This window comes from Bidens hawaiensis, unplaced genomic scaffold (assembly GCF_021521415.1).
Source record: "Bidens hawaiensis isolate Kalapana, Puna unplaced genomic scaffold, B.hawaiensis_p1.1 tig00000055_1, whole genome shotgun sequence".
Lineage (NCBI taxonomy): Eukaryota > Viridiplantae > Streptophyta > Magnoliopsida > Asterales > Asteraceae > Bidens > Bidens hawaiensis.
In genome coordinates, this window is record NW_027491016.1 from 2,436,323 (window position 1) to 2,446,747 (window position 10,425).

At 35.3% G+C, this 10,425-nt stretch overlaps 2 protein-coding genes across 3 annotated transcripts; both read left to right on the forward strand.

The window, feature by feature from the left end:
• The first annotated feature begins 377 nt into the window (after nucleotides 1-377).
• Nucleotides 378-3,764, forward strand: LOC143551955 (uncharacterized). The gene is made up of 4 exons (XM_077042309.1): nucleotides 378-880; nucleotides 2,292-2,446; nucleotides 2,517-2,767; nucleotides 3,444-3,764. The coding sequence occupies exons 1-4, from the start codon at nucleotides 754-756 to the stop codon at nucleotides 3,508-3,510; spliced, it is 600 nt and encodes a 199-aa protein (XP_076898424.1). The 5' UTR covers nucleotides 378-753; the 3' UTR covers nucleotides 3,511-3,764.
• A 3,169-nt stretch (nucleotides 3,765-6,933) lies between these two features.
• LOC143551789 (tubby-like F-box protein 10) lies at nucleotides 6,934-9,323 on the forward strand. Of its 2 annotated transcripts, none has more exons than XM_077042168.1 (4): nucleotides 6,934-7,290; nucleotides 7,377-7,464; nucleotides 8,280-8,415; nucleotides 8,508-9,323. In XM_077042168.1, the coding sequence occupies exons 1-4, from the start codon at nucleotides 6,934-6,936 to the stop codon at nucleotides 9,250-9,252; spliced, it is 1,326 nt and encodes a 441-aa protein (XP_076898283.1). In that variant the 3' UTR covers nucleotides 9,253-9,323. The 2 variants fall into 2 exon arrangements, with proteins under 2 accessions (XP_076898283.1, XP_076898345.1); XM_077042230.1 differs by having other exon boundaries at nucleotides 8,283-8,415.
• Nucleotides 9,324-10,425: the final 1,102 nt, after the last annotated feature.

The window sequence follows — 10,425 nt, forward strand, 5'->3', positions numbered from 1 at the left end:
CCGATCTCATTTCTGCTTACAAAAGGTTGGCGTTATAAAGAAATAAAAATAAAATTGTAGCAAATGAATATGAGAGCAACCTGTCTTCCACAAAAGGCACTTCTTCATATTCACCAACACCAACCCCCATGTGGTCTCAGACCCAGATAGAATCCACTCTAATTCATTATCCACTCCATTTATACTACTTTTATTTCCTCAAACCAACAACACTACTCCCATTTATACCTTCCAATCAAAGTTTCGAATATTATTATCCTCCGCCCATTCTTCAACCCCCAATTTCCATCACTAAAAATGGGCAATTCTTCCAAAACACTCAAGAAAACAAACCCTAACCCTAACACTAACACTAACACTAACACTAACACCTCCGATCAAATCAAACCTTCTCCGGCACCGGCACCGGCACCATTGCCGGTAGTCAGACTGTATGGCTCACTAACAACTCCAGCCACTTCCTACATTCGTTTCGCACTATCATACAAACCAGTAACCCTAATCTTCATCCCATCCGAAACACCAGACTTCGGATTCCAAACTCCGGTCATCCAGTACGGCTCCGACGTCATCTCCGGTCACCATTCTCCGCTACCTGGACGGGAAGTTTCCGGCGCCGGAGCTGCTGACCAACCGGAACTTGACGACGGAGCCGGTGGTGGTGACGGCGGCGGTGTTGCAGCATAGGAGTGTGGTGTGGCATTTGGAGAGGATGGTGCGGTGGGCGGAGGAAAGGCGAATGGGGACCCGGTGATGGGGAGTGCGAGGATGGAGGTGAAGAAGTGTGCAAAAAGTTATTCGGAGTTGTTGGAAGTGATGCTGGAACATGCTCAGATGGAGGAGAGAGTTGTGTTTCCGGTTTTGGAAAGGGAAGATAGAGGTAAGCCTCGGGTTCGGTTTTGGTTTTGCCATTCGAGTTTGAAAATTTTGGGTCGGAATAATAAATTTGGCCGTAAATCATTTTGTTAATTAGATGTTTAGTTATTATACATTTAGGCTTGCTATTTGAGTTGCATATTTATTAAATTCTTGTAGCATACTTAAAATAAAAAAAATAAAAAATGAAATCTATAAATTCGATTTGGAACTTAATCGTAAGCTATATATTAATCATTATATATTTAGGCTAAGATATATTTGAGGTACGTATTTATTAAATTCTTATGAAATACTTAAAATAAAAAAAAATGAAATCTATTAATTCAATTCGGTTTTTATTACATGCAATGAACGGTAAGTTTTCTACAAAAGCATAAAAGTAAACCTTCGGCTGTTGTGTCAGTTTGGTTTTTTTGTTGTTTTATTATTTATTTTGCTTGCGTTTGAGCTTAACATGTTTCGTGTCTTCAATAGGACACCTGGTTAAATTCGTGTTCAAATAGGGTAAACACATGTTACCTGTTAATGACATGTTTAACTTGTTTATATTTCAAATTAAAAAAAAAGATATATATGGCATATTCCTTAGTTACCTTATGCCCATAATCGGATTTTTGTTCAAATATGTTGATTATGTATTAGTTAAGACTTCTTATGAACATTTCACTGCATATGTGATATTTTTTGTGTTTTTAAACAGGCCTTGTTGTGTGATCTGTTTCTAAACATGCTTGTGTTCATGTTTGGAAAAAATGACACCATTAGTTATTGTGTCGTGTTTATGTCTAGCACCACATGTAATCATCTCTTATCGAGAAGTTTTGATAATGTGGTAGCAAATTTTGATCTAGGTTAGATGTCATAAAACAACAATATACTTTATTGTGAGGGGGGTATTTTGGTAATTATAGAGTGATAAATGCAGAAAATAATAACCTTATAATTACCAAAGTAAGCTGTTCGCCTGTTCAAGAAGGTTATAATTACCAAAACGGATCTTGAAAGTTATGATTATCAAAATGGACCACAGATTATATTGCTATTTTACGACATTTGCACTGTAATTGATTATGACAGCTCAATGAACCCATTTGATGCTCAAAAGTTGAACACGGACCCTTTTTTAATCATGGTTGATGTTCTTTAAAGGAACAGTCTTTTGATTGTTTAATCTTAACTTTATCATTAATTTGCTACAATTCTTTGCTTTACACAAAAACATATCAGCACTAGATTCTCTAGCAATTAGCGTCAGTGGTTTCATGATATAACCAAAGATAGTTGCCTTTACTTTAATCAACTTTTAATCTTTTTTATCATAGAGAAAAATAATGCTAGATAATAGTACAAAACCGGGACTTGAATAACGGACCTTGATAAAAAAGTGAAAATTGTTGGAATCATTGATGCAGGTTTATCTAAATCTGTAAATGAAGAACACGCTAGAGATCTACCCCTCATGAATGGTATCAAAGAATATATTAAAACCATCATAGTCCTTGATTCAGGGAGCTCTTCATGCCGAGACGCACTCTATACCTTATCAGCACGCCTTAAATCACTAAAGGTTTTACTTAATAAGTCAACACTGCATTGTATGAATTCTTTTATGGAACTTAAAAAGTTTGTCTGTGCAGGAGAATTGCAAGCAGCACTTTGCGGAGGAAGAGAGGGGGATTCTACCATTGATGGAGGCAGCAGAGTTGACTCGAGGTCAACAAGAGAAGTTACTGGAGCAATGCTTAGATGTTATGCCCAGCACACACTCTCACTTGCTTAAGTTTTTTATGGAAGGCCTTCTCCCTCAGGAAGCCATGCTTTATCTTGACTTGATCACTAGATGTACTGACAAAGATCGAGCGGGCTCCATCTACCGATTCTTAGTCGAGTAAGTTAGCTTTTGGCTAAACCTTTTCTTTTGACCTGTTTGGATAAAATATAACTAATTTAACCCATTTTGACAGGGGCTTCATTAGGGGGTTTAAATGAGCCAAGCCGAGCCTAGCTCGTCTAGGCTCGAGTTCAGTAACTTACGAGAGCTTGAGCTCAAGCTCCGCTCGTTTTGAGTTATATTTCTGAAGCTTGAGTTTGGCTCGTGAGTAGTTTTTTTAAACTTGATTTCGAGCCTTGGCTTGGGCTCGGCTCATATATTATTTTATAACTGTATTTTATAACTATTGTATATACACTTATAATTATTTTATACATATTTTTTAAATATTTTTATTTCTATATCACATAACATATTTATTTAGTTATTTTTATATATATTACTAATATTATATAAATATATATTGAAGCTCAGGCTTGTTTAAGCTCGCCCGAGTAGCTCACGAGCAGCTTGGCTCGTTTACATCTCTAGGCTTCTTAATCACAACTTTAACTAGTATGCTCAAGGATATAAAAAAGATGAACAAAACAAATGGAGATTCGGTCTCCCTTTTGTGGCAATGTGGGCCCTACTTGTTTAAAAGAAATGGGACCCGCAACGGATGAGAAACAAAGAAAGTGCCTTTATTTACTTGTTGAACAAAATGTAATTGCGGGGTTTTGTTTGTGTTCAGGGAACACCATGGGAAACACAATGAGGGTCGACCAACCATGGCCTTATTGTTAAAGGCCAAATCCTAAGCTTCCTGTTTAAAGTGGATGGTTTCGATGGCGACCAAAGAATCAGATAAAGAAAGTGTGTGTTTAGGTGGTTAGCTGTGTATTGGTGGTGGTTTAATGATTGAATTGGTTATATTGTATGTATGTTTCTGTTAGGGTGTTGTGTTTCACCTAATTGCATATTAACAGCAAGAACAATAGAAGATGTTGTATACAGGGATGGAAATCTCAAGACATTCACATATGAGTTGTAGGCTATGCATTTAAACTTTGTACAACGACTCAACGAGTCTGTTAACCTTCAAACAAAACCCTAATTGCCAGTGTGTGTGTTCTGTAACGGCTCCTAATTTACTCATATAATAAAACCATCTATACTTGCGTGCTACAGGATTTGAACTCTCGACCTCTAAGTTAGAGGGGGAGACGCCTTACTATCAAGATATCCCTTGAGGACTGTTACCCGCTTTCTTTAGGGAAAATCACGAAAAGATGTAGTTTCCATTTTGTTGTGTTCTATGCTTACGAAGATGTTAAGATAATCACTGATTGTCTATCAACTTTTGTGTGTGATATAACGATGTAGGGAAAGATACTGGAAGTAATTGCTACATGACTCTGATTTAGTTACCCTCTAAAAAGTAAGTGTGCAAAGTGAAGCACTAACAAAATACTGATACATGTACGCCCACTATGTACGAATTCACCTGCTACACACTTACACCCTCGCAAGGGAGAAATAGTGCAGTGAGGTGGGGCTAGCACAAAACGACGCCCATGATCTCCACTATGGTTGCTATGGCAGTGATTGTCCGGCCTGGCCTTGACATGTGGTCGAATAATAAGCCTCCACCTCCAAACAAACTCAACAATAAAGCAAATGAAATGTTTTTTTAATTGTTTTTAGGATGTAATGTTATTTACAATTATATTTATTAACTTAATTCATCTATGTTTATTTTTATTTATTTGAATTAATTAATAAATTAATTAAGAATGGTTTAATAGGTTTAAAAGAAAAGAGTTACGGAATATTTAGGTGAGGAAAATGGATCCGAATGCCAATCTACCATGTTCTTTTTCCAATTATCCTTTTATTTCCTTCGAGTGGGCTTGGGTATTTTCACATAATGGGCTATTGGGCTACCGTAGGATAAATTGAATTATACTTACAAAAGTTAAGTAGAATTTTTAAAACTCATTTATCTATTTCATTGTTAAACTCGTATTCTTTGTCTTTACTTTAAATAAATAAATAAATAAACAAAACATCTAAACAACTATACAAATGTTAAAGCATATGCGTAATAAAATAATACTCTCATAGTGTACGTAAAATACACCAATCCGTGGTTCATAAGCAAAACATATTACTATGTATTCTGATCGATCTTTAGTGATGATTTTAATCAAATTAACATCAATTTTATTTTCATTAGCCGGTATATCTAAATTCTAACCCATGAGTACAACATCTAATCTAAACCCTCTAATTTTCTTTTTGAAAATGTGATGATTTATGTTATTTTACACTTAATAATAATAATAATAATAATAATAATAATAATAATAATTATTATTATTATTATTATTATTATTATTATTATTATGGGTTAGGTTCAAATAAGAAGTTTGATTTTCCTAAGAAGGCTAGGAAGGAGGGTATTTTAGTCTAACATTTAAATATCAAAACCCACTTAATTTAATTTCAAAAACCCACTTACATAAAACCCAATTACATATTTACTCTCTACAACCACCACCACTCCACCGCCCACCGCCAAAACAACCGTCACCCACCGCCACCACCTCGCCGGAAAAGTCCGGAAAAACACAATGGAAAATACTATGAAAAACACAATGTAAAAAACACAATGGAAAAAAACATAATGAAAAAAAAACACAATAAAAAAAACACAATTGTATGACACAATGTAAAAAAACACAATGGAAAAAACACAATGAAAAAAAAACACAATGAAAAATACTATTGTATTACACAATTTTGTAAAACACAATTTGGTAAAACACAATTTGTAAAAAAACCCACTAATTTTTTTAAATTTTATATTACAATATGGTACTCATATGAAAGATAAAAAGAAACTCGTTATTATGGTGAATTTGTTTTTCAATAAAAACGTCATAAAAAAAAAGTGAATGAAGTTTTAAAATGATGGGGGAATTTGGCATATGCATTGCATGTGGAGAGAGAAAGTCAACAAATGTGTTATTCCTTCTATGCCCTTTACCTTGACCTTGTGTTCACACTTGATTTCCCCCTAAACTAATCTCAACCCTTCGTATTCAAAATCAATGGATAGGATTAGTTCTTATATTTTTTAAAAAACTATCACACCAATAAAGAGTACCCGTTGAAGCAAGGAAACAACCAAAGCTCACACCAACCAACCCTCTACTTCAGTTCAGACTGTATGTATATGTTAGGATGCATGCGTAGCAGCCGGTATTAAATATTAATCAACTCCTTGATTATATCATACTCCTCTTTGATTATTATTTTAATATCAATAAATTCCACATCTATTCTATTAGGATAATCACTACTATTTCTTTATTTAATTAGCCGTAGTCTTTTTTCTTACTTTACTTACCCCCTTGTTCGTTGAGCTAGATTTATATTTAATTTAATGTTGATTGATTTTATGGTGTTCTAGATCTGCTTTCCCCCATGCCCACCAACTGTTTGTAGAAAGTCCTCAATGAAACTTTTCATACAAAACACTCTGCAAATCAAAGGGTTTCAAGATTTTTGCTTAAGGTATGGTTGTATATAACTATATGTATCTGATCTTTCAATTGTTGCTTGTAATTTGGTTTTAATTAACTGTAATCTTTGTTCTCAAGAAGGGTTTTTTTTTTTCAATTTTGTAAATAAAATTTCATGTTTTGTTTGGGAATTTTTTAGGGGTTTTTGAAAGAAATTGATAAAAAAATCCAAATTCACCAAACCCTTTTTTAGATTAGTGATTTTGAACAGCAGAATTTGGGGGTTTTGTAATTTTTACACGGTTTCTTGAAAAAGAAGATGAATATTCAAGATTCACATATATCTTTATTATAAACCCTAGTTGTTTTCTAAATTTATGAAGTTTCTGAACATGATTTATTTTTTTAAGATGGGTTTAAGGGATAAAGATCAAAACTTTGAAATTAGGTTTCTTAGGATTCTCACTGATTAATTCCATAAATTGAGCTAACTTTAGATTGAAAATGGAAAAAGTCAATCTTTGATAAAGGCATGAAATTAGTCTCCTTTAACACCATGTGAACCTGTCTTTTCTGTTTATCACTTTCTTTTTCTCCACCTTTTGTTATCCCACTCACTATACTCTAACTCACAATCTTTTAACATTTGTGCAGCAAGATTCAGATGCCAAATTTCATGTCACATCGTTGAAAACAAAGCATTTCTTGTTCGAAATGTCGTTTCGTAGCATAGTTCGTGACGTGAGGGACGGGTTTGGGAGCTTATCGAGGCGGGGTTTTGATGTGAGGCTTAACGGGCTTCATACCAGAGGCAAATCTCAAGGGTCGGTGAATGATGTAAATTACAGCCTTGCCCCTGTTATAATTCAAAGCAGTCGGTGGGCTAATTTGCCTCCTGAGCTTCTTTGTGATGTGATTAAGCGGTTGGAAAAAAGTGAAAGTGCGTGGCCTGAACGGAAACATGTGGTTGCGTGTGCTGCTGTTTGTAAATCTTGGAGGAGTATGTGTAAAGAAATTGTTAGAAATCCTGAATCGTGCGGGAAGATTACGTTTCCAGTTTCTTTAAAGCAGGTTATTTTGACAATTATTAACTTGTTCTGTTTATACGCATAAGTTTTATAAATTTGATTCTCAACAGTTGTTTATTATGGTTACAGCCCGGTCCCCGTGACGGTACCATTCAGTGTTACATCAAGAGGGATAATTCAAACTTGACTTATCATCTTTTCCTGTGTCATAACCCTGGTGAGCATTTTAATACTGTGTTTCTGCTCTATCTTCGGATTTAAAGTTATATTATTTATTTATGATGGTATCTTAGTAAAGTGGTTAAAGAAGTTTTGTATATTTCAAAATGCTTTGGATGACTTTAGACATGCATTCTTTTTCACTTTTAACTTTTTAGCTTGGCCAATTAGAGTTAAAGCATTATCCAAATTTGGTTAATTTATGAGTGAAAATTAGCTTAACACAAAATTCGCAGGTTTGGGTTTAGTATAAATGGGTCCGCTCAGTTTCGGGTTGGACCCGCGAACACGTTTACCTAAACGGGCCGTGCTCTTGTCAAATTGGTGGGTTCGTGGGTTGACCCGTTTAACCCGTTACTTTTTACAATTTTTGAATAAATGGGTTTTTTTATATCATTAACTAAACTGGTTTGAGTATTTTGTTTAGCTAAAATTTAGAAGCTGAAACATAAATTGACATAAGATTTTATAATTAAAATGTAATTGTTTTATATGCATTTGTATATTCGGTTGTAAATCTGCAATTTTAAAACTATTATTATGCAGAAAAATAAAAAAATTCGGGTTATAATGGTCATTTTTGTGTTAACCAGCAAATATTTGTGTTGTGTTCGGATTCATATGGGTAATTACGTAATGTCAAATTTTCAGGTTTATGTCTGGTTGGACCCGTCAACCCACGAACATGAACACTTACTAATATTTTAAAATTAATAGAAAACATCCTTGTTTTTCTTGAATTCATAACATGTTAGTGTTATTATATTGTGTATATGCATTCAAATTCTTACACTTAAATTTTTAATTTTGCAGCAGCTTTGCTAGTTGAAAATGGGAAGTTCTTGCTTTCTGCTAAACGAACCCGAAGAACCACTTACACCGAGTATGTTATATCCATGGATGCTGACCACATTTCAAGATCAAACAGTGCTTATGTTGGCAAACTTAGGTATGCTGTTTTACCACATTAGATACAATTATATAAAAACAAGTGTCTATATATATAACTGTTACTTTTAACTTTCTTTACTTGTATTCCAGATCTAATTTTCTAGGAACAAAGTTCATAATATATGACACACAGCCTCCACACTCGGGGCCACTTATACCTGACCCGGGCCGATCAAGCCGCAGGTTTTATTCCAAAAAAGTCTCACCAAAGGTACCAAACGGAAGTTATAACATTGCCCACATCACCTATGAGCTTAACGTGCTTGGTACACGGGGACCACGTAAGATGCACTGCATCATGCACTCGATTCCCGCCTCGGCCCTCGAGCCTGGCGGCTTTGTGCCCGATCAACCCGAGCTCCTTCCAGTCAACCCATCATACCTTGAAGACTCGTTTCGCAGCATTTCATTCTCAAAGTCTCTCGACCAGTCCACCGAGTTCAGCAGCTCCCGGTTTTCTGAAATTGTTGGTGCCGCTATTTCAAATGACGTGCCGGAGAGTGAAAAGACGAAAATGCCCTTGGTGTTGAAGAACAAGGCGCCTAGGTGGCATGAACAGCTTCAGTGTTGGTGTTTGAATTTTAAGGGGCGTGTGACGATTGCTTCTGTGAAGAACTTTCAGTTGATTGCCGCCCAACCTCCGCCAGCAGCAGCAGCGGTGACGGCACCGGGAACTTCTCAGCCGCTGGCTCAAGTGGAGCAGGATAAAGTGATCTTGCAGTTTGGGAAAGTGGGCAAAGATATGTTTACAATGGATTACCGGTACCCGTTATCTGCGTTTCAAGCTTTTGCTATCTGTTTAAGCAGCTTTGACACCAAATTAGCTTGTGAATAGAAGGAAATAAATAATATTAAAAATCAAAAAACCAAAAGGTATGTTGCTTTGTTAGCTGAAAAAGGAAATTGTTGTTGCTGTATGTTTTTGAATTAAAAAAACTGGATTATAAACTCTACTTTTTCCGTTGTTTCATCTTTCAAATCACAATCGTCGTGACTCGTCTCACATTGGAACATATCGCATGTCTTTTTTAGTGAATTCATCGCATGTTGGCCAACCTCTTCTCTGTCTTGGTCAACAGGGCCTTCAAGGGTGTCACATTGTAGAATAACTTAACCCTGTAATGGTTTATTTATTCGTAAGCTTATCAACTTTTGTTGAAAATTAGTTTCGTCTTTCTATCAATTTGATATCGCTATGCTTATATTTGTCTCCGCTTGATGGCATTCTTGGGTCTTTACTGCACTCGTAGATTAATTTTCCACATGGGGTATTGGCGTGTATTATTGCCAAACCAGTTTATTGACACATCCGTTGGTACCTGATTCTTAAAAAAGTTGCTATAAACCAGTGTCTCCTTTGGTCTTCTTTTGTTGAACGGAAAAGAATCTCATGTGTAAGGCTATCCTTTCGGGGCTATGTATTATCTGCAGGTCTGCTGTGGGTTGGTTCTTTTTGTGGGTTAGTTGTAATAAATCTTTTGCTTTACATATTAAAAAAAGTATTTATTCTATTAATAATGCCAATATAAAAAATATTTGATCAAATCAATATTCTCAATATATTAGTTAGGCATTTTTACCATAAGCATAATAAAGTTTAAAAAACATTTTGTGTTGTTAGGGTTGTTCATACACCGCTAGAAATCGATCAAGCTGTTCAAACAGAAGTATGACGGTCGGTGTGGCTGGTTTAAGATATCCATGGTTTGATATTGATGGCTTAGGAACTTGGATCTCTGCGACTTCTGTTTAACATTTAGAAATTTAATCGAAGCTATGTTCTTGTAAAAAAGAATTGTTTAAAAACGCTAAACAAACTGTGAACCCGTCAAACTGTAAAAACCGGCAGGTTGTGCCGATTGCCGACCCAACCAAACCGTTGGAATCGATTTGTATTATTTCGAAACTGCAGTTAACGATTTGACATGAGATTGTTCGTATTAAAACAGACATAACCGGACATTGTGTATCCACAGTATTTATTCACGGTAATTATTGTTTCGTTGAA